Genomic DNA, 26,157 nt, shown 5'->3' with positions numbered 1-26,157 from the left:
CCTGTCCTCAAAACTCTTTGAATAGATAGTTGTTCTTGAAAGTGATGGAAGACTCGAGACCCTGACATCATGAGCCCTAGGTCATAACGGGCTGTCAACTACATTAGAAGAAGAAGCATATGCACTTCTGATAACCTCCCGTAGTCAGAAGGAGATGGTATTCTTGGACACTTCCTTCTTGTTCCGGCCAGTACTAACAAAAAAGCCTTTGGCACCCAGGTCTGAGGTACCGAGTCCTTTCAAGATAGCAGCATAGTGCCCGTGCTGAACATAAGAGCATTTCACTAGGATCATTACCAACAAAATCTGCAAGGGACAGAATCGAGGACTCAAATCTGTCATTGGGAACCAATGGATTCTGAGTCTTAGCCACAAATTCCAGGACAAATTCGAAAGACGCTAAACTCCAGCTCCCTGAGTGTTTTATCTCAGCAGAGAGGTCATGGAGCTCTCCCACTCTCTTGGTGGATTTTAAGGCCAGTAAAAATACTGTCTTGAGGTTAAAGCCCTATCTGAAGGACCCCATGAAGGCACATACAGGGTGAAGGTAAGGTGTCAAATCCCAGTTAGCTAGGTTTGGGCTCCCTAGGGGGGCAAGACTGCTCCAAACTTCATAAGAGCATAGAAATCTCTCATGATGAAGAGAGAGCCACTCCTTTCAGACAAGGAACCAGTCCCAAAGTAACCCTATAGCCCTTAACAGCAGACACAGAAAGGAGCTTTTCCCTACATAGGAAAATAAGAAAGTCATCCACTTGCTGAATATAAGTTCCAACCAGAGAGAAACCCCATCTACAACACCAATCATAGTACAGGCAGTCCCCGGTTAACGGCGGGCTTGGTTAACAGCGATCCGGTTTTATGGGGCTTGTCTAGCGACGAAAATCGGCAATTTTCGGCGTCGAAAATCGCCGATTTCCACTTATCGGTGCCGATAACTGGATATTGGAGGCAATACATACCTAACAGAGGTGCCGATAACTAAAAATCGGCGCTTTTCGGCTCCGATAACCCCCAAAAATCGCCAGAAATCGCCAATTTTTGGTTATCATCACACCCTCGGAAACGGAACCCCGCCAATAACCGGGGACTGCCTGTAGACTGATCACTTCGCCTGGTACAAAGCTGTTGACGATTTCTGAAGATATCCAAACAACTCTGCCATTGCCATGCGAGAAAAGCCTCTCACTCTCAGTAGATACTGGTTAGTCTCCAACCGTGAAGAGACAGGGACTTGACGGGATGATATCTTTCAATGTGAGGTTGGCAAAGTAGGTTGTCCCAAGGGGGAATCTCTCAGAGCTTCTGTCAGCAGAGTTAGAAGGTCCAGGTATCACTTGGCGTGTGGCCACAAGGGAGCTACCAATGTCATCCTGAGGTTCTGGGGAGACATTACTGTACCAGTTGAACATCTGATGAATCTGGCAAAAGGGTGGAAAGGCGTAAACGTCCAGGTTGTCCCATGGATGTTGAAGAGCGTCTTCCACCACTGCCCAAGGATCCGGAACTACTGAGAAGAATACTTCCAGTTTCCTGTTGAAACGGGTAGCAAACAGATCCACCATCAGTGTCCCCAAAGGAGAAACAGCCTTTCTACTACTTCCTGGTGCAATGACCACTCTGTCCCCAAGACTTGACTTTGATGACTCAATTTGACTGCCACTACATTCCTTTTGCCTGGAATGTACCTGGCTGAATGGTTTATAGCCCATTGATGTAACTGGACTGTCAATGTGTGAAGATGGTGAGACTTGAAAAGGCCCCCTATTGTTTATGTTTCCACTACCGTGGTGTTGCCGGACATCATGACCATGGAATGACCTGTTACCTGATCCTGAAACTCGTGAAGGGCTAAACAGGCAGCTTTCAGCTCCAGGACGTTGATGTGAAGATGTTTTCTTCCAGGTTCCAAACTCCATAAATCAAAAGATCCTCCATATGAGGCCCCCACCCCTCGGTCGAGGCATCCAATAAGAGAAGGATCTCTGGAAAAGGAGCATGAAGGGGCATCCCTATGGTCAGGGTTTGTTGTCCAGCCAACATGCCAAGTCCTGTCTCACCTCCTGCAAGAGGACATGGAGGAAAGAATCTCCCACCAGGGACCAAAATTCTTTCAATCTCCACTCTAAAGAGCAGAGGAGAAGTCAGCCTGAGGACAAGCTTCTCTAAAGATGACAGGAGACCTAGAACGACTTCCCACTGACGTGTAGGCTGTTTCTGTTTCAATAAGAATGACCTCACGACCATCTTCAATTTCTCTATTCTCGGATCTGCTGGAAAGACCTTTGACACTACTGTAGCTATCAGCATACCCAAGTAAGGGTATGTTGACAAGATTCGACTTCATATTTATCACAATCCCCAGGTAGAGACAAAATTGAAGAGGACTTTCCTGTGCTTTGGATCAACTTCACTTGAGAACTTGCTAGTACCAGCCAGTTGTTGAAGTATCTGAGAATGCAAATCTCTTGAGAATGAGCCCAAGTTGAAACCAGAGTGAACACCCTTGTGAACCCGAGGGGCAGTCGAGAGGCTGAAGCCTAGACCTTGAACTGATAAATTCTCTCTCCCAGAACAAAACGAAGGTACTTGCGAGATGACTGGAGAATTGGGATCTGGAATAGGCATCCTTCAAGTCTGTCAACATGAAGTTGTTCTGTCTGATGGCAGCTAGAACTGTAAGGGGAGTTTCCATTTTGAAACAAGTCTTCCTGATGAACAGATTCAGAGTTGACAGGTCTATCACTGGTCTCCAGGTGCCTGATGCCTTCTCTACCAGGAAAACTCGACTGTAAAAACCCATGGAAGGATCCTTCACTACTTCCACAGCTCCCTTCTCCATCATCTTCATTTCGTTCTGGAGAGCCAGGTCCTTTGGCAAACCTGGATGGTATGCCCTTTGATGGAGAGGACGATCTGTGAGAGGAGGACGAAAGTCGAGAGGAGTAGCTATCCTACCCGAAGAACATCTACTACCCAATCTTCTGCTCCCAACTGCTGCCAAGTTGCCCAATGGCTCGCCAGGCACCCCCCCCCCAACGGCAGCAAATAGGGAGGGGCTCCCCCTCTAGCGCTTCCCTCCTCTAGCTCTACCTCTGCCTCCCCATGTGCCTCTAGATGGTTGCGGCTGAAAGGGACGCTGCTGAGAGGAGGTTTTAAGTGGTCTTAGGAGACGATTGTCGCTTCCTACGAGGACCCGTCGAAGTCTGAAGTTTCCTCGGATTAAACAGCATAAGTATTCTGTCAAAAATGGACAAACATCCAATGCTATATTCATTCAAGTAAAGCTCTCACAGGATAAATTTGACTGAAAGTTTAGTGATTGCCATATCAAAAGATTCTCTTCACAAAATCTTTTAGAATCCGCTATTATACGGCTTACTTCCAGTTGTAATTTTAACCTTAGCCCTGGCATGTATTATTTGGACCCCAGTATTAGTAAAATGTTCAAGAATGACCTTAAAGATAAAATCACTGAATTAATTACAAATATGTATTTTTATAATAAAAAATGAGGTTTTGTACATACTTACCTGGTAATTATATATATAGCTGTAGTCTCTGACGTCACAGCAGAAAATTGAAAATCGCGGCAGCGCTAATGAATGGTCACGTGATACCCTTCCCACCGCCCTCTACAGGTGAGTGAGAGGAACCATAACCCAAACTCTTCATATGTTTATGCCATACCTGCCCATGAGAGGAGGAGGGTGGGCTTTGATTATATAATTACCAGGTAAGTATGTACAAAACCTCATTTTATTATAAAAATACATTTTGTGTATATAACTTACCTGGTAATTATATATATAGCTGATTGGCACCTTGATGGAGGTGGGCCATGGCAGCTAATATGAAAAGTCTAGACAACTGTGAAAATAAAAACACAATGATGGTTCCTTACCTGTTGAGGTAGCTGATTTGATGGATACTGCCTCTTAATCTGCTATCCTCAACTTGCACCAACTAGGTATATAGACCTGAGGGTTAAGTGCTAGAGGGCTACATGCCAGTCGAGGGCTCACCGTGGACTATGCATGATAACCAACCAAATAAATGCCCCTGCCCAGGCGCAGTACACGAAAAACACATAGAACAAGGGGTGTCACCAATAACCTGTACCTTAAAATATTACCCAAAATGTTAGACTGTTGGGTACTCCTAGTCACAATGTACCCCAGACATCCCAGAAAACAACAACGCTAACCTTAAGCAAGAGAAAGCATCACAAGGAAGGATCGACTTCCTTTATTCCCTTACCCAACACCGTGCCAGTCACCACAAACGGTCCCAACGCATTGCATCCATCATATATTGTCTCAATCTCTCTCAAATAATGAGACGCTAACACTGACCTACATTTCCAAAATGTAGCTTGAATAATTGAATCTAAGGAAAGATTCCTCCTATATGCCAACGAGGTTGAGACCGCTCTCACCTCATGTGCTTTAACTTTAGAAATTTGAAGCTGCACATCTTCTCCTGGTTGTGAGCTTCTACAATCAGGTCTCTCAAAAAGAAGGAAAGAGCATTCTTCGAAAGAGGCCTCTCGGATCCCTCAGAACACCAAAGATTAGGAGAGGGACCTCTCACTGCTTGAGTCCTTTCAAATATACTTTTAATGCTCTTACTGGGCATAAAAGTCTTTCTTCTTCATCTGGTCCCACCAAATCCGAGAGACCAGGGATCGAAAAGGATCTCGGCCAAGGCTTAGACGGAGTCTCATTCTTTGCCAAAAAACTCAACAATGAAGAACAGACTGCCTTACCCTAGAAAACCCAATTCTCTTATCTAGGGCGTGCAACTCACTGATTCTTCTTGCTGTAGCCAAAGCTACCAAGAAGATTGTCTTCCTCGTAAGGTCTCTGAAAGAGCAAGACGATAATGGCTCAAACTTACTGCCCACAAGCCATTTCAAGACCACATCTAAATTCCAGGAAACCAATCTCTCTCTGGAATTCTTGGATGCTTCAAAACGATCTGATAAGATTTGACAAGTCCTTATCATTTGAAATATCCAGGCCCTTATGCCTAAAGACCGTCGAAAGCATTGCTCTGTAGCCCTTGATCGACGACGAAGACAGCTTCCTATCCACACTCAGATACAGGAGGAAGTCTGCGATCTCTTCTAAAGTGGTCTTAAAATGATGTGCCAGTCTTCCTACACCACTCTCTGAAGACTGACCACTCAGCTTGATAAACTGCTGTGGAGGACTGTCTGCGCGCTCTAGCGATGGCTCTAGAGACCTTCCTCGAAAAACCTCTAGCTCTTCGGAAGTGAGGCTGTCTGAGTAGATCTACTCTCGGTGGTAAAAGCCTCGGGAAGTCTACGAGAAGACTTATCAAGTCCGGGAACCATTCCCTTGCTGGCCAAAACGGAGCAACCAGCGTCATACGCACGTCCTTGTGGGACAACATTTTTGTTAGAACTGCTCTCAACATCTTGAACGGAGCGGAGGAAAGGCGTAAAGGTCCAGACCTGACCAGTCCATCAGCATTGCATCCACGAAGACTGCCCCCTCGTCCGACACTGGAGAGCAATAAAGAGGCAGTTGAGTTGTCTTCTTGGTGGCAAACAGATCTATGAGAGGACGACCCATAGATTCCACAGTTGGAGGCAAACTTCTTGATTTAAGATCCACTCTGTTGAGAGTACTTGAAAGCTCCTGCTTAGCTCGTCTGCCCTCACATTGAGCTTCCCTGGAATGAACCTTGTCATCAACGTCGTTTGATTCGTTTTCGTCCATAACAGAAGATCTCTCGCTACCAGGTATAGCGAGAACGAGTGGGTCCCTCCTTGCTTTTTTACGTATGCGAGAGCTGTTGTATTGTCTGATTGGACAATCACTGCCTGGTTCCTTACCACCTTCGAAAATTCTAAAAGGGCTAAATGAATGGCCTTTAATTCCTTCAGATTGATGTGCCACCGAAGTTGTTCTCCTTCCATCGCCTGCTGTTTCCAACTTGCCTAACGTGGCTCCCCATCCTAGATCTGAAGCGTCTGCACACAAGATGAGGTTGGGGTTCTTTGGGAACAGTGAAATTCCTTCCTGAAGTTTCTCTGGAGAGTTCCACCAACTGGGGTCTGCCTTTATCTCCTCTGAGATTTGAAAAAAAACGAGTCCGGGCTCTTCTTCCTGTCCCAGACTTCTCCTAAAAGAACTGAAGGGGCCTTAGATGTAGTCTCCCCAAACTCACAAACGGTTCTGCGGAAGACAACTTCCCAGAAGGCTCATCCACTCGTTGGCCGAGCACTGGGTCTTCTTCAGAAAATCTCGCACTTTCAACAGGCACGACTCTACCCTCTCCACCGACAGAGAAGCCTGAAAAACTACGGAGTTCATCTGAACTCCCAAATTGACTAATTCTTGAGATGGCACCAGATGTGACTTCTGCCAATTTACCAGAAGTCCCAGTTCTTCGGTTAGATGAAGAGTCTTTTCCAAATCCTTCACACACCCTTCCTTCGTCTTCGCACGCAGGAGCCAATCGTCTAAATAAAAACTGTTCTGATCCCCAACAGATGTAGCCACTTCACCACTGATGACAAAACTCTGGTGAAAACCTGGGGGCCGTCGAGAGGTCAAGCACATTGCTCTGAACTGAAACACTTCGCCTTTGAACACAAAGCGAAGGAACTTCCTTGAAGCAGCATGGATCAGGATGTGGAAATACGCATCCTGGAGGTCGATGGATACCATCCAATCTCCTGGAAGAAGGGATGACAGCATTGATTGAGTGGTTTCCATCACAAACTTTGTCTTCTTGACAAACAGGTTCAAAGCGCTCACATCTAGAACTGGCCTCCAGCCTCCTGACGCCTTTGGTACTACAAAGAGACGATTGTAAAATCCTGGGGAGAAAGGGGGGAGAACTTTCTCTATTGCTTCTTTCTCTAGCAAAGCTGACACCTCTTTCTCTAGAGCACAACATTTCTCTGAGTCTAGAGAATAAGCCATTAAGACCACTGGTTCCCTGGACAAAGGAGGGTCCTTCAAGAATGGAACTGAATAGCCTTCCTTTAAAAACGAGACTGTCCAAGGTTCTGCTCCCTTTCTTCCCAGACTGTCCAGAAAGCTGACAGTCTGGCTCCTACTGGTGAGTGAAGGGAGGCGCTCTCACTTCTTGTCGGAGGGTTTGATCGCTTTAGGTACAAAACGACCTCTCCCTCTCGATCTGGGAAACGATTTAGCAGGGGCTCTTCCACGAAAGGGCCGACCTTGAGATTTTTCCGTCGACGTTGTCGGGCGAGCAACTGTTGAAGGCAACGGTTTAGGCTTCTTGGTGGACTGTGCCAGCAAGTCTTGAGTTGCCCTCTGTTGAAGAGTCGGCGATCTCAGATACTATTTCCCTCGGGAAAGATGTTTCCTATCTAAAGGAGCGAACAACAAAGCTGACTTCTGGGACCGAGAGACACCTTTAGTGGTGAAAGAACACCATAGTTCACGTTTCTTGAGAATTCCCATCGTAATCACGGAAGAGAGTTCCATAGCCGCATCTCTAATGCTCCTGTCGATGCAAGCTAACACGTCGGACAGGGAAGCGAACTGATCGTCCTGAAGGGTGCAAGCTTTTAGTTTCCTTCCAAGAGCTCCAACCGACCAATCGAGGAAACTTATAACTTCCAAAATCTTAAAAGCATTCTTGCAGAGGTGATCAAATTCCGATGTGGAAAGAATACTTTGGCTGAATTAAGAGCAACCTCCTGGCCGAATCTACCAAACTAGAGAAATTTCCTTGGGAGGAGGCAGCTACTCCCAACAAGAAAGATTCTCCAGTCTCGCACCAACCACCACGATGAGACGACAATTTCGAAGGGGGAAAACAAAACACAGTCTTCCCTTGTTCCCTCTTCTCTGCAAGCCACTCCTCCATTTTCTTCAATCCTTTCTTGGCTGAAATAGAAAGAACTAATTTGGTAGCCAGCGAAGTGTCTGTCCTATTATCACGGCGTATTGAGATTCGGAGAAGCTGGAGATACTGGTGAAAAGGAATCCGGAAAATTCTCCAGAAAATACTGAAGCAGTTGCTTATAGCTCGATAAAGGCTTTCTTTCTCTGGTTGTACCTCCGCCTCGATTCTGAAACAACATCACCACCAGAAATCAGAGAAAGAGCCAAGGATCTAGATGGAGGAAGATTCGTCTTCGAGGAGAATGCAACACAGGATCGCTCAGAGGAAGCCGCACATTCGATGAAGGAGCATCCTTTGAAATCGAAGCAACTTGCAGTTCGTTTCACGGAAGGATCACTTTTTCCACAAAGCCGAGAATACTATCAAGCTTCCAATTCATTTCCGCCAAAAACAAATCTTGAGGCAAGGCGGAAGAAGGAGAATGCGGAACTGAATGAGGCACGGTGACCGCAGGTGTTGGAGCTTGACGAGAGTCACCAGGAGAAACAATTTTTGGCGCATGGCGCATGGCGCCAGGAGGATCGTAGCGTGGCATATGGCGCGATGAGCCAGGCGAAACGAAGGATGGCGCATGGCGCGTGGCGCTAGATGCAGCAATCACGCCAGAAGCAGCAACAACAGGCGAAGACAACACCACTCTCTTCTTGCGCAAGTCTCCTCGCTTCCAACACATGCCTCTCGTCTCCCGAATCGACGGAATGCGAAAAACATTCAGGCTCCTCCCAAAACTACTACGAAGGAGGTTGATCTTGAAGCGCCACTCTTTTCTTGGGAACTGCCAAAGGAGATGCCAACCTAGACCTCTTGAATGGTCTCGAGACATCTTTACGCGCCAACCTCTCTTAGGCGAATCCTCACTCGACATACTCAAGACATACACCTCCTTGATGTGCCTTTTCTATGGCTAACATCTGCATCCTGGGAAGCGGCAACAGGACTGCTTGAGGGGCCAACTGCTCGGGGCAGGTCCCACTCACCTCCCTTGGCTTTTGACTTGCCTCCTCCCTGGTGCTGGGGAGTTTGACAGAGGTCCAGGCCTAGGAGAATGAGTGGGCCAACAGCCAGCTCCTCCACTGCACTATCACAAGACACTGCACTTCTTACTACCAAAGACTTACTCATCCGCTCCACGGCAACAAGCATCACACTAAAACGCATCCATCTGGCGTCTTAAGACTGGGCCACGGTATCGGGTTCGGGAATAATGGGGTCTGGGATAGGAGATTTGTTAGAAGGAATATCAGGGTTAGTAACCAAAAAGATACATCCTGACTATCACGGGAGGATAAAGAGGAAGTCCTAGCTGAAGCTTTTCTAGCTCTCTCTTTTGAAGCCTTCTCAGATAAGCATTTAAAATCTTCCATTCTTCCCTGACAAATCCTTACATTCTTCACAGGTTAACGATACCCAACAAACCTGTCCTCTACACCCTAACACACAGAATGAGGGTCAATGGTAATTTTCCTAATCTAGTTTTGCAGCCCTTGCTACAAAACCTATACACCGAGGACCAGTGTCCGACATAATGCTAAATAAGGAAGGCGGGGATGAAAAAGCTAAGCACAAACAATGTCTGCCAAAGATTCAAATCAAACAATTGTACATCAACAATGTCCAACGAAAGAATCAGCGATAATTCTCTGCTAAGCTGCACCGCTTACATGCGTACCACACAGCAGAAACATATGAAGAGTTTGGGTTATGGTTCCTCTCACTCACCTGTAGAGGGCGGGGAAGGGGTATCACGTGACCATTCATTAGCGCTGCCGCGATTTTCAATTTTCTGCCGTGACGTCAGAGACTACAGCTATATATATAATTACCAGGTAAGTTATATGTACAAAATAGTTACCTTATATATATATTCTCTATGTATTTGTATGCTTAATATTATTTTGGTTTTGTAAAAATGTTCACCTTGCAAATATTGTTAGTTTACCAAAGGAGAATCACTGAGTTGTACTTTTATAACATTTTTTGGTGGTCAGTCACCATCCTTATATAATCTTTTAATTGTCCTGTCCCTGCTTCTACGCTGTTGAACCTAATCCTTTGCAAAAACTCTTAAATATTTAATCTTGTTTTGGTGTGTCTGCTAATTCTTCAATTGTGTTGGTTTCCAGGTACATAACTTTCCTTTATAATCCCCATCTGCCACTTATACAAGCCTTCTTTGTAATCTTATTTTTATATTTCTTCAGTCTGCTGAGTAAAGGACAAGAAGTCGAAAGGCCTTGCAGTACTCCATTGTTTCCCTTTCCTTCGTATATTTGGCTTTATTTATATATTCATCACTTTCCATATTTTCGTGATTCAGTTATACATTCTTCTTCTTCGTTTAACATGCTTTTACCCATTTTTCATATAGGGTAAGCATGATGCCACCAGCACATATATATCTACATGTATGTATATAAACATACATACATACATGCATATATATATATGAAGATAAAAAGGCCCACAAAACATGATATATATACAGTATATACATGAATATAATACGCATAAGAATGTAATATAACGCACATACATATTATGCATGCACACACACACACACACACACACACACACATATATATATATATATATATATATATATATATATATATATATATATATATATATATATATATATATATATATATATATATATATATATATATATATACAAATGCATTTTTACATTTTAAATATATTTCTTCCGTAGTATAAACTCTTATCGTAAAAAAGAAATAAGAAATGTATGAATACATAAACTGTTTCTATATATGTTGTATGTATATATATATATATATATATATATACAAATGCATTTTACATGTAGTATAAACTCTTATCGTAAAAGAAATAAGAAATGTATGAATACATAAACTGTTTCTCTATCTATTCTGTACTTATCTATTTATGTCTATCTTTATGTCTGTCTGCCTTTCTGTCTCTGTTTTCCTATCTATATCTCTATTCCCCATCTATCTATCTACATATACAGTACTATATATATATATATATATATATATATATATATATATATATATATATATATATATATATATATATATATATATATATATATATATATATATATATATATATATAATATATATATATCATACATACAGTGTATATTATATACATATACATAAAGTAGTATATATTATATACTTACACATACAGTAAACAGAATTTCTCTCTTTCAGAATGCTGAATACTTCTTCATTCTATGAAAAGAAGCAGTCAAAAGAAGCTGACAAGACTAATATTTACAGAAATGAAGACAACAGTGAAGACTCTGACGCTGGCTCTTCTTCCAGCAGTGAAGACTTGGACACTAGCTTTTCTGCTGATAGCAGCCCTTGTAGTAGTTCAAGTGATGAGGAGCTTGAAGACACAGCTGAAGGTGATGATGAGTCAGGTCAAGAAGATGATGATGCAGTAACTAGTGACACAGACTCCTGGGATCCTGTTAGTCCATCACAGAGTACTTTCATTTATACTGGAACTGAAGAACTTTTATGCCGTCCAAAGTGGTCCAAACAATTTGGTTTTGCCAAGTGATCTCTATAAACTTTTTGTGTCTGATGATTATATTTCTGAAATTGTTCAAGAAACTAACTGACACGCTGATCAAATACGAATGCCAGTCATGACCGCTTACAAGAAGGTCAAGCATGAAAGCATGGGTTCCTAAAGATGCTAATGAAATGAAGAAAATCATCAGTATTCTTCTATGCATGGGCTTAGTAAAACTGCCAAAAATTGAGTTATACCTGTCTAAGAATAAGGCGTATGACTATTCTTTCATGTACAAACACATGACGCAGGATAGATTTACACCATTGCTAAAGTGCTTCCACTTCAGTGACAATGATCTGGATGGTAAGTCAAATAGGTTGTATAAAATCAAACCTCTCCCTGACAAACTGAACCAAAGTTTCAAATCAGTATATTTACCTGGAGAAAGAGTTGTCGTACACGAGTCAATGGTTCCTTGTGGAAGAGTGGCATTTCTACAGTTCAACCCAGGTAAAGCCCATAAATATGTATTGAAGTTTTACAAACTCTGTGCACTAAATGCCTACACATGGAATGTACAAGTTTACTCTGGAAAGATGGCACCCTTGCCATCATTGAACCATTCAGAGTCAGTTGTTTTGAGGCTTTGTGATTCTTTGTTACATCAAGGTGTGACTGTTTTTGCTGATAATTTCTACACATCTATTCCTCTGGATGAAAAGCTTATCAAAGAACAAACCTATTATTGTGATTATTGTGGTACACTAAGAAAAGGCCGAAAATTTGTACCATCTATGCCAACCTGAAAAAGGGTGAGGTAGTGTCAAAGCAGAACAAGAATGGAGCAAAAGTTTATCACTCGAAAGATAAGAGGGATGTGTTGACTCTTTCAACTATTCCCGAACATTTAGGTGAACTCGTACCATCAGGCAAAAAACTCAAACTGGTGAGGACATTATGAAACCAGGGAGTGTTCTAGCTTACAGTAAAGCTAAAAAGAGTGTGGACATGTCACACCAGATGGCCTCCTATGCTATAGCTCTCAGATGGACCTTGAAATGGAACTGCAAATTAGCAATAGAATTGTTCACAGGAACATGCATTGTGAATGCATGAGTTTTGTACAAGTATTATTCTCATGGCAAACCCATTTCAATAACTGATTTCAAAGAGAGTATAATACTATCATTTGTTACAGGCACACATGAAGAAATTGTGAAACTGTAAAGCAAGGTGCAAGGCGTTCAGAAATTGATGGGAGACGATCTGAATACTCAGTGATCGAAGCTACTGGCCCCAAAGCCAAAACAAGAAAGCGCTGTCGTTCCTGTTACGAGATACTTTCACATAATGTGGTGCTGTTGCTCTGCAAAAAGCAAGAAGAGTGAACAAATACTGTGAGAATTGTGATGATAAACCTTTCCTCTGTCTCAGCTGGTTCAACCTGAAACATTTTGTTTCAAAAATGTAGAAAAATTTTGGGATTTATATTTTTATTTTTCAAAAGTAGAAGTAAAACAGAAAAAGTATTGTTTTTATTTTTGTACTCTAAGTGCTACATGATTTTTTTGTTATACAACAAAAAAATTTGAAAGTCTTTTTACAACAAAAAGGAAAAATTTTATTTTTTCAAAATTACAGAAGTGAAAAATTTACAAAAATATAATTTTTTTCTCTTGATTCCTTATCAGTATGATATAAAACGAAAATAACATTTTATTGATCTTATATGAGATTATTTTCAATTTTTCTGCTATTGGAAAATAAAAAGTAAAAAAATATTCACCCTTTTGCCTTCATATACCATAAGTATTATTTACAGTAATAAATAAAGCATTTAGTTAATGCTCTAAGTAAATTTATTTGTTTTCCCACATACTACAATAATGTATTGTTTTAATGAAATTTAAGATACTTACAAAATATATATAATTCTCAGTAAATGTACCACATGTGGTACATGCCGTTCATTTAGGGAGTCCACTGTGAACCATATATGAAGCACATCGCAGTCAACAGGTTAAACTGATCTAAAGATAGATTCGGACCCAACTTAACGAAGTCCGAATCCAACTGTCTGGGCTGGAGGACATCTCTTGGGGTGGCATAAAAACACCTGTGCCTGTGAAGAGGAGGCGGCAGTAACTTGAGAGATCGCCCAGAATATAGTGAATTGTCTTTTCCACAGACAAGAGCATCCACCTGTCCTAAGACAAAATCAGCAAGATCGGCAAAGGGTAATCCTACCGAGGTCTTTGCGTCTTTCTTGGGGCCTAAGAACTTCTTAAGGCCTGAAGACTGGTCCAAAGGGGCTGTAGCAGTTTCCTCCAAGTCATCGTACTTCGTAATCATCCCAACAACTTTACTGTGTCTTGGCCAACTCGTTAGCATCAAGATCAAGCAGAAGAGGGTCTTCCAATTCCAAACCTCTAGAAACTCCTATCAGCTCTATCCAGCCAATTTACGACTTGAACTTCATCCCTGTGAATGACTGGAGAGTATGTAGGTTCAGGACCTAAAACCCTCGGGGGCGGTGCAGAAGGATGAGAATATGAAAAATTAAACTCATTCTTAGGACAAAACGAAGAGCTTTCTTTAGATCCTCTGAATCCCCAAGGAGGAGGATGACCTCTGATATACGAGTGCTGCTGAGGCTGCTGTCGCGGTAAAGTAGGTCTTCTGCAGCGTGAGGAGTTGTCGCGGCCATGTGATCACAACCACGACCGATGTCACTGCCATAAATGAGACGATTCCCATGGAGAAGAGTCATGTCCTCAAAGCCGATACGGTGAGATTACTGTTTCAGGTGAAGCATGACGTGGATGAATGGCCGTATGTGCATGAATGTCAAGGTCGGGAAAACTAGGCTGAGAAGGAGGCTGCGGCAGTACAAGATTAGATTTCTTGACAGGCACCTTATTATCTTTTCACCTCACAATCGATGTTCCAATACCCACTTCTATACGACTGGAAGGAGAAGGAATAACTACGACCTCAGGCAGTACCTGATCTGCTGCCTCTGCAGTCATGGCTGTGATCAAGCGGTCATGATGTTTCTTCTCAGAGATGGCCCTGGAGAGAGAGCCTGTAGCCACCTTGGACAGAACACAGCTATGCTGAGACAAACTAACAACCCCCCTAACTGAAACAGGAGAAGGAGAGCGTGAAACCACGTGTAGACTGAGAATCATCTTGGGAAGAGAAAGGGTAAAGTCCCTCTTCCTCCAACGTCTTTTTGGGACAACACAAATCAAGGAAGACGATGAGTCTTGAGAATCTGGAGATGGTGATCTGAGGCGCTTCCTTCAAGTACCGTAGAAACGGAGTGGTCAATCTTTTCGACGACTACAACCCTCTCCAGTAAGGCCTGATGAGTAGAAGCAGCAGATAACAAAGGACCAGTCATCTGGAGATGGGACGGAGTAGCTATACCTGGAGCATCATATGAAGATGGAAACAATGAAGCAGACATATGGCGAGAAGTCACCGCCGATACACAGGCAGTTGTCGCAGAGAGCTTCGTAGGTCATTCTCAACCATGGTTTTCCAGGGAGGCCTAAGGTCGACCAATACTACGGAGAGTGGCACCATCAGTGTCCGACCCTGGAAATAAATCACAAACCGAATCTCATCCCCCAAACAAGGGGGGAGTGGTGGCATCCTTAACCCAGCCCCCCCAGCAGGGAGAGAACAACAATACACAGTAGATGAACGTGAAGGGGTAAATTCTTCCAAGGAAGAGTTAGCAGGAAGACAGCTGGGGGAAGGAGAAAAGGAACAAGAAGGAATGGCATTATCTGCTGCCTTCCAAGGGCCAAAACCCTCCCATGGCTGCGTATCACCTTTCCTTTTGTACCTCTCCTTTGATTCGAAACGTCTCCATTGCTCAGGAGACCAATCATGGCATTCAAAACAGGCTACTTACATTGCAACATGAAAGCTACACCTGCTACAAGTCACATGAGGATCAGTTTCAAACGAAGCTAGGTAGCGGAAGCAAGGTTTGTTAGCAATACCAGAGCACTTCCTTTGCTTCTTAACACTAGGCCTAGGTAAATCATGGGTTTGTATGATGATGTAACAAACATATACACAAAAAAAAGCAACAAATACACCACTCAAACACAGAAATAGAACCAATGCAAACGAAAAGGCAGGGAAGTGAAAAAACGGCTTTGATGAGAGTTGAGCAGCACACAACCACTCGAGAAGGTTGTTAACAGAACACTGGCTGCGCCACGGATTCTTGGGAGCAAGCGTGATGAGACTCTGCCCACTTGTGCCATAGTCCCACTGGGTGACGCTTTGTATTACTCCTGCATACCTTGATCCTATTACGCAGAATTTTTTCATAACCAGTATTCCCGCTGAGCAGGAGAATTTCCCCCCAGTGTAAAGGCCATAGGTTTGTATTTGTAAGGGAACAATTATAAATTAAACAAATTACTGTACTGTACTTACTTTGCAGAGACCTAGCCATAGACAAACATACTCCACAGAATTCTCCTTAAACAATGCCACAGCATCTCCATGTTTGATTCCCTTAGAGGCAAAATAATTCCCAACACGATTGCTGTACTCATCAACCTGACGACCAGAAAATATATATTAGAAAAAATTACATAAGTAAGAGGACATAACAATACAGACAGAATATTACCCCAACATTGGACCATATATCAAATATAATGAAGTTTCATCAGTACCACATTTGTAACTGCATTAAGAAAAGTTATGCAAACTGCTGATGACAAATTATTATTTATATATATATATATATATATATATATATATATATATATATATATGCACAAGTAGTCCCTGTTTCAAGGCAGGGGTTCCGCTCCTGGGAGCACTGTAACCCAAAAACACTGTGAACCGAACATCATAATAATAATGGGAATAAATGGGGCTTACAGCACCGTAAGCACTGCAAAACCAGGTTATGGCACCATAAAACCAGGTGAGGCACCGTCAAATCAGGTTAACGGGCCATGAGCAAAGCAATCGTAATGTCAGAACGCTGTTTTCACAGAGACTGCCTGTGTGTGTGTATTATATATATATATATATATATATATATATATATATATATATATATATATATATATATATATATATATATATATATATACACACAGGCAGTCCCCAGTTTAATGGTTCCGGCACTTACGATGTTCCGGCAGTTACGACGCTTTTCAAATATATTCATCAGAAATTATTTCCCGCTTTTCTGATGTTCGGGGTTATGACGCTGAACCAATCCGATACGGAAGAAATTTGGCCCCAAACGGCAGAATAATCATAATTTGAAGGTTTTTTTATGTAAAACTCAATAATAATGCAGTTTACGTCGTTTTCAATGCACCCAGAGCATTAAAAGTAAGGTATTCTTATGATTTTTGACGATTTTTCGACGATTTTCCGTTTACGACGATTTTCGGTTACTGACGCATTTCGCTTAGAACGGAACTCCCGCCTGACCATGTGTATATACATATATATATATATATATATATATATATATATATATATATATATATATATATATATATATATATATATATATATATATATATATATACTGTATATGTATAACTGAATCACAAAAATATGGAACGTGATGAATATATAAATAAAGATAAAATCCACGAAGGAAACGGAAACACTGGAGTGCTGCGAGGCCTTTTGACGCTATGTCCTTTACTTAGCAGACTGAAGAAATATAAAAGTATGTTTACAAAGAAAGCTCATATAAATGACAGATGGGGATTATAAAGGAAATATATGTACCTGGAATCCAACACAACTGAAGAATTAGTAGAACTGCCAAAACAGGATTAAATATTTAAGAGGTTTTTACAAAGGATTAGGATCAACCATTCAGGAGCAGGGACAGGACAATTTAAAGATTATACAGGTTTGTGACTGACCACCTAAAAATTTTTAGTACAACACAATAATTCTCTTTTTTTAAAACAATAATAACTTTTTTGAGAAGAACATTTTTACAAATAAAAATTATATTAAACATACGGATTTATAGAAAATATATATCAAGTAGCTAACTTGTAATTAAGTCAGTGATTTTATCTTTTAGGTCATTCTTGAACATTTTTCTAATACAGGGGTCCAAATAATACATGCCAGGGCTAAGATTAAAATTACAACTGGAAGTAAGCTGGATAATAGCAGACTCCAATAGATTTCTTGAAGAGAAATCTTTCGATCTGGCAATCACTGAACTTTCAGTCCAATTTATCCTGTGAGAGTTTTCACTTTAATGAATGAATATAGCATTGGATGCTTGTCCAGTTTTGACTGAATACTTACATTGCTTAATACGTACATCTAAATCTTTGCTAGATTGGCCAATATAAAAAGAGGGGCAATCCAAACATGGAATTTTATATATTATGTTGCTGTTTTCTTTAGGGTTATTTTTTATTAGCATTCTTTTGAGTGTTATTTTGTAAGAAAAACGAGGTTTACATTAAAAGGTTTTAACAATGATTTTATGTTTTCAAAACCACTAAAATAAGGCAAGCTAAGACTGTACTTAGGGTTTCTTTCTTCATGTTACTTTCACTATAAAACTTTTTTGTGGGCTTTGTTATAACAAATATCTAGTATATGTGAAGGATAACAAAAATCTGTCCCTATTTTTCTTATGTATTCAATTTCTTTATCCAAATACTGGGATATATATATATAAGGCTGTATACATATATATAAAAATATATATATTGATATTGATATATATATATAAAAATGGATATATTGTTGTTGGTATGGTTTATATAAATACTATATATACATATATGGTTCTATATATATATATAACATCTAAGAAATATATAATTGTATTTTATATATATATATATATAAACTATAATATGGTAACTGGTATATAAATTATAGAGTAAATATTTATACATACTATACTGCAGGCATAACAGTATATATAACATACCTATACCATATTAAAGGATATATATATATATATATATATATACAGTAAACCCTGCACTTTCAAAGAATGTGTACCACACCCCCGGCAGCTAAAACCCGTGAATACTTTGAACCCTTCTAAAAACACATAGAACTGCCTATTTTGATAGTTCAAACACACACAAAACAAAACTAAAAATGCTTATACAGGTATTATCCTCCCTATCATTAGGTTAAAACGGTCCACCATTTGTTGGAAAATTTAAGAAACAAAACTTATCCTTGAACAATTTAATGAAACTATTTACACTTGAATTTATATATTTTGCTCATGTACTGTATGCCCTTATATGGTAGCCTAGCCTACACTATAAAATATACTCTACATACCTCGCTCCCCGTTTATTAATTCCAGCTAATTCTGGAGGTTCCCTGCCCAGTGACAAATGATAATTCAATACAAAGAGAAATTGAATAGATCCAAAATTAACTTAGCCCCACACTATGGTATATTGTTTGTCTACACGTTTAGCATAGCTGATAATTTATACTGATAAAAATATATATTCACATATTAGAAAACTTTACGCCAAGATTAAGTAATATACATCTTTGGTAATGGATCTTTTAAAATGTTATGCCTTAATTCACTTTATCCAATAATATATCATATACATTCTTATTTTGCTCTTGTATTAAAAATTGTGATCAAAGCATCATATGTTTTGGTTTGGAAAAGTTTACTCATTTTATTTTGTCAGCATTTAAAACAGTTCAGAATGCTTTTCTTACTTAGTTAGCGTAAATGTATCTCTAGATACTTTATTTATATGGGGCATGGATTGTTTTTGTTATAAGTAAACTGTTTTTAAGTCGAAATATACCTAAAATACATCTCTTTGTAAAATTAATTTATCTATTATTTTCGTTAGTAGATGACGATGGCCGTCTGGGGCATTTGTTTTTGTAAAAAAGTTCAAGATTCCGAAAATTTTCACTTGATTTCATCATAATACAAGCTTTACAACACATTGATTACCATTGTAAAATAACAGTAATGTCTTCTTTCATGCCCAGTAGTTTTGATTAAAATACTTCTTCTCCAATTTTAATTAAACAGTTTCATCCATGTTGCCGATGCACAATAATTTGACAGTATAGTCATTAGCAGCAACCATTTAACGATGAAGAAGAATTTTTTAAATTCTCAACAAAGTTGTCTGTCAAACCAAGTGGACGAAAATTCTGTTGACTACAAAACAAATTTTTAAAAACATTTCTTATAAATATTTAATAGGCCTTTTTGTAATAAAAATTTTTAAATCACGTTAATAATGAGGGATGCTGGGAATTCTTCATGGTCTCACCTCGCTGTTTTGTTTAAAAGCGTGGAACAGATGCAATGCGCGAATTTGTCTCTTATCCCAAAAGAAAGCATCAGCTAACTGCATGTTGTAATCTCAGAAATTCTTTAGTCACTTTGTTGTAATTTGCTCACTGTTTTCTATTAGCCTTTCATAAAGTTTTATATAATGAAAATGTGCGAAATTGCAATCGTAGAATACAACAAAAATAACATGGTTGTAGCTTTGGATCAATTTTGACATATTTTCAAAAATCACGATTACCCTCAAAAATTTCAACCTTTGGTCAACTTTGACTCGACCCAAATGGTTGAAAAATGCAATTGTAACTAAAAATGTTACATTTAGTAATATTCTATCATTTACCTTCATTATAGCAACAAACAAGAAGTCTCTAAGCACAATATTTCGATTTATGGTGAATTTTGAAAAATAATTTTCCTAATACATCCACGCTAACTCTGCTGAAAATCTTGTAAAAAGCCTGACGCGGTCTCTTCAAATCACGTTGGTGTTTCGTCGTCCATCGGAGCGGACAAGACAACAAGTCACTGTTGCTTTAATCATCTCGTTTTCTTTCTCAACAGAAACGCATCTGTTTCAACCATACAATATTTCCGTCTGTTTCTCACCTAACCATTGTTGTCTTGATGTATGTACAATCACCACTACTTGCATTGCCATGCAAGCATTCTAATCATGTACTCATAATGTTCCAACGAATCTTCTGTATCAAACTGTGTGTATGTTTCTGTTATGTCTAGACTTTGATTAAACGTCTCAGCACTCCGATGGATGACAAACACACACACGTTTGGAAGAGACGGTGTCAGGCTCTTAAAATCTCAGATTTTCTTTAGTCACTTTGTTGTAATTTTTGCACCGTTTTATATTAGCTGTTAAATAATGTTTTATATATGAAAATGTGTGCAATTTCATGGAGAATACAACAAAAATAATTCATGGTTGTAACTTTTATCAATTTTGAAATATTTTCATATAAATAATGGTAAATGCCAAAACTTCAACCTTCGGTCAACTTTGACTCGACCTTCTTCCTGGTTTTAAAAATGCTATTGTAAGCTAAAACTCTTACATTCTCGTAATATTCAATCATTTACCTTCATTTTGCAACAAACGGGAAGTCTCTAGCACAATATTTCGATTTATGGTGACTTTTTGAAAAATCTTTTTTATGTTCAAGCAATGCTCGAATTCATGCATCATTTTGTGATAATATTTTCTCTGTTTAATTTGATCATTTTACAATTTGTTATATACTAAAATCATCGCAATTTAGTGTACAATACAACAAAAAATGAATAACTCATTAGCTTTAACCGTTTTGCTCAAATTGTCTGATTTGTATACAATTATATATGACATTTTTTTTTGCTCTCATATTTCCAATATTTATATATGATAATGATATTTTTTCATTTCTGACAAAAGCATACTAAACTTCAGGCAATGAGAAAAAGGAGCAAAAATGAACTCTTAATCTTAAAAAGCTAAATGTGCTGTGATTTTTAAAAAAAACTTTCTTTCCACTAAAAAGCTAACTCCCAAACCCAAAGCTCAGCTTTATCAGAGGTACGGCAGACACTCTTGTAAATAGAGGCTCGCCTTTTAGGGTTAAACATTGTTTTCAAGCTTCTGCTACAACTTGCAGCAAATTTAGCAGCATATTTCCCTTTGGATCTTTTATCCATACCAATAAGGGTATAGTGTCAAAATATATCAACTTTGTACTATTCTGACTTAATGTCAATTGTAAGATAACGACTGTAATTGTTTAGTAAATCATGCACCATTTTGAAATAAAGGTAAAATCAGCTGTTGTTATCCTTTATGGAAAATTATAAGAAAACAACAGTTTCTTACATCTGTTGTTTATGGCTGTAACATTTACTAAGAATATAAAATACTAACAGTACTTTTATCATTCTTATTTACTTTTTAACTAGAAACTAAGGAAAAGCTGTCTATTGTAATTTGGTCTAATTTATCAACCTGATAACTATGCTGCCTGCACTGAGAATTTTAAATATTTTACAAATAATATTGTGGTACTGGTATTAAATGCTTGACCTTACCCCATCGCGAAATTTAATTAACGTAAGATGAATTATTGTAAATCAAGCATTACCTTTGTGTATTTTAATAATTTTATCACAAAAAGTGCATTTAGTCATGAAAAAGAGATGAAAATATGTATTTAGTGAATATTTCTCTGTGAAAAATTTTGTACTGTGAATGGGCGAATTTTCCGACATGATCAATGGGTAGATATATTCCAAAGACAAACCATCATCCAATATGTGAGTCATCACAATTTAGTGAGAACAAAAAAAACTTTTCTAAAATTATATATATATATATTTATATTATATATTATATATTATATATATATATATATATATATATATATATATATATATATATATATTTATATATATATGCATAAATATATAGCTCAGGCAATGATCCCTTTAATGGCGATCTGGTTTTAATGGATTTGTCTAGCGAAACTAAAATCAGCTATTTTTTGCCAAAATTGCCGATTTCTGCTTATCAGCGCCGATAATTGGGGTATTGGCGCCGATACATACCTAACAGAGGCACTGATGACTGAAAATTGGCGCTTTTTCCTGTTAAGCCACAAAAATCACTACTCGCCAAAAGCACCAAAAATCGCCAAAAATTTTTCCATCGCGATTTTTTTATCATTGCAATCTCAGAATGGAACCTGCCCTGACTATAACTGGGGACTGCTTTTTATATGTATATGTAGTTTATATATATATATATATATATATATATATATATATATAATAATATATTGTAAAAAATATTTATGGTCCTAACTGATTTATCTCATGGAAACATCTTGATAAAATAATAAAATCCAGTTCATTTCTTTACTCAAAAATGATTACTTTTTTCCACTACAACTGATAAAAAAATAAAACAGACAAAAAAAGCAACTAAACCACTTTTGAAACTGAACTACTATAGCATTTATTTAAATTCTGCCATAGATTAAACGATCATCTATGCACAACCACAGACAAGAAAGAAGAACAGAAAGCAATAAAACCTAAATACTGTCCCTGCAACCAAAATAGCCACAGAACAGAAATAAAAAGCTAAATTTACTGTAGAGATTTGAAAAACTCTACACATTAACTATGGTATCAAGTCTGCATGTTTGCATATGGCACTTCACTATATGGTGCTTTTGCTCATGGGACACTCCTTCCAACTGATCTGATACTAATTCTGTTGTTACGTTTTTATATCAGAAAAGGGTATGATCCTTCTATGGAACTTAATACTGTAGTATGATTGAAAAGATCAGGAAATCAAATGATCTGAACTGCATAATTAAATGATACATATGTATTAGTCTAATACAATCTGTATTGCTACACAAACATGGTATGACAATGAAACTACAATAATCTCTTGATTATCCAGATTAAAAGAGCCAAGGCCCTGTTGGATAACTGCGAAATACGGGTAAGTCAAGTAATAACACCTATGGGTGTAAAACAGCAACTCCATACTTTTACTTCCCTATCTTGTCAATACCACAAACCATAAACACCCAATATACTCATAAACAACCATCACACTTTAAAGTTAAGACTTATGCAAAATTATACATATTTGTAACAAAATATACTTGAATAAAAAATGCAACCCTCTTTTTTATCTGTCATGTAAAAATCTGACACAAATTCAAAATAAATAAGTTTTTCACCATTAATGTATTTTTACAAGCAGCTTTCTCATCAGCTGTTACATTCTTGTATTACCATTATACGGTATTACCATACATAAGATACAAAATGTGGATAGTGTGTGAACTAAAATGCAGCTTAGGCTGGGTGCTACACTGGCACTCAAAGTATCCATTTAAATAAGTAAATATGCCATTACAGCTCTATTTAATATAAGGGTAAAGGTAATGAAACATATTTTACTTACTGAGTCCATTTATACTTATACTGTCTCAACTTGTTATAAAACCATCATAACGTAAGAAAACTGATCATAAATCAATATGCATTGAGGCCTACTACCAAAATAATTAGGAGAATCATTATTTAGTTGCTAGAGAAACAGATTACAGTACTGTACCAGAATTATTTTAATGTTTGTACATAAAACAAATGTAAAATGGGTAGGGGAGAGCGGTGATGATTTTTTGCAGTACATTTTACTGGAAAATGTAAACATTCCCCAGCTCTTGATGGAAATCACGTGAAAAGAAAAATGCATTTTTCATTCTCCACTAACACATGGACTTTGGTTGCATTTTTCGTTTTCTTTTAGGACTCAGGGTAATTTTTTTATTATTTTTCTCATTTCCTATGTAATTTTTTGCATTTGAAAATCATGAAAACTTTGGTGTAGTGAATATGATAAGGAGCTGATTATGAGTTTTTCAAAAGAATTTGTACTATATGAAAAGATGTTGTAATCACTTACCCCCTGTAATCTGCAAGGATTTGAAGTTGAGGGTGTCAATCAATGGTTATATGTAAAAAGATGATTTCAAGGACATTCTAGGGTTGGGATGAAGGTCTGAATCATCCTCCTAGCAAATATTTACTAATTATGAATTCCAACAAAGAAACAAAAGATTTTCACTAACATTATTTAAATTATATTTTGTGTATATGCATTCATTGGCCCCTCATTAAGTCATTACCTTATAAAGCACTTCATAAACCCATCATAGAACCCCTAATTCAAAATAAAATGTGAATATCAAATCTGGGATCCATTCCAAATGGCATTCACCCATATTACACTGATGTTTTTCAAGAAAGTCACTTTGACCAGGGCTTTTGTGACTGATAGGCCATAAGCCAACTACACCACCTAAAACACTGCAAACACCTTCACATGAGTACCTCAAGAACATTAAAAAGCAAGAAAAATACAAAAAAATGGATTAGATACAGAGGCCCAGACCAGTGAAAACCTTTTCATCTTGAAGATCACTTGACAGCCGATTCTTAACAATAATTCTTCTGATATCTCAGAGGAGGAGATAGAAGACAAGAAGTGGGTTTTATTGATAAAGTCCCAGAGGAGGGAGATTTTGTTCATGTTGGGATAGATCCAGTAAAAGGTAGCAAAGTCTATTATGTAGGCAAATTAATCAACAGGACTAAGACTGAAGATGATGAATTTCAGGTTTTCTTCATTTAGGAAAATCGAGAAATCTTTCTGCTAAAAAGTTTTAAATTTCCAGAAATTGAGATGAAGCAACTATTGGTAAAGAGGCTGAAAACTGGAGTGCTTCAAAACCCAGTTCAGGCAGAGTATGAAAATAAGGGGCATTTCAAATTTTGCTTTTCTTTTGCAGGATACAATATTCTTAGGCCAACTTTTTAATATTTAGGCACAACAAATTTTCAAAAATTTGAGTTATGATTTATGTTTGGTTTTTACTCATGGAGAGAATAATTTCAAAAAATTTTGGTCATTTAAGAATTTGGTGGCCAGGATGTTTCAAGTTTAGTTTTTGTTTTGACCTAGTTACAATATTATTTAAGACTACTATAACATTTATTCTCAGCAAACATCGAGAATATCTATTTTTCTGTCTGCATTCACTAAGGGAGAGAATAATCTTTTAAGTTGATTATGATTATTTCAATAAAACACTTCGGGTATTTCTGTTTCATTTATCATCTGACTTGAAGGTAAATGTCAATTATAATAATTGTCCGAATCATCACCATGGGTAGGGATGATTCGGACATTTTGAAACTGTACTTGAAGATAAATAGCTTCAAGTATAGTAAAGTATACCACTTGCTACATTTACTGGTAAATGTAGGATGATGAGGCTAACACTGACATGCCAGGATATCACTGCTCCTTAAACCTGACTTCTAGAGAGAAATTAAAAAAATGTCCGAACCATCACCACTCCCCTATAGAAGGCAAACTAACAAAGGTTAAACTAAAATCCCTCAAAATCACAAAACCTAACAGCTGTTCCTTCTTCAGTTTATGTATGTACTGAAATGTTGTCTATGCCAGTTCTTTATTAACTGCTGCTCATGCAATAGTAAGGGTTGTTAATTTATGAGATGGTTATGAATTCTGACATAAGCCACAAGTTTGGTCATTTTGTTTGAAAGACTAGCCTGCCATAGTTTATCAAAAATGAAAGTCGCCCTACAAGCATAGCCTAGTAAAGTATGATCTCAACAAAAATTAAATTTGCTCTACAAGCATAAGCTTACTACAGTATAATCTACCAAAAAGTGACGTTTGATAATGTAAGTGAAGACTAGTTTTCTTTTTTTTTTCCTCTTATTTTTTTAAATAAGATGGAATTACAAAGCCTCCCCTGGAAATTCTTCCAATGTTATCTGGGCTGTGG

General features: G+C 38.2%; 1 protein-coding gene across 6 annotated transcripts in view; it reads right to left on the bottom strand.

Moving 5' to 3' along the window:
- Nucleotides 1–26,157, bottom strand: part of LOC136849333 (long-chain fatty acid transport protein 1-like) — a 596,150-nt gene that overhangs the window by 324,452 nt on the left and 245,541 nt on the right. For all 6 annotated transcript variants that reach the window (XM_067122695.1, XM_067122697.1, XM_067122692.1 and 3 more), the window contains one exon: nucleotides 15,892–16,017. In XM_067122695.1, coding sequence (XP_066978796.1) covers nucleotides 15,892–16,017 — 126 coding nt within the window. The remainder of the gene's footprint in view (nucleotides 1–15,891; nucleotides 16,018–26,157) is intronic.

The sequence above is a fragment of the Macrobrachium rosenbergii genome, chromosome 20 (genome assembly GCF_040412425.1).
Source record: "Macrobrachium rosenbergii isolate ZJJX-2024 chromosome 20, ASM4041242v1, whole genome shotgun sequence".
Classification (NCBI taxonomy): Eukaryota; Metazoa; Arthropoda; class Malacostraca; order Decapoda; family Palaemonidae; genus Macrobrachium; species Macrobrachium rosenbergii.
Note: the sequence above shows the minus strand (reverse complement) of the source record. Positions and strands in the feature narration are given on the sequence as shown.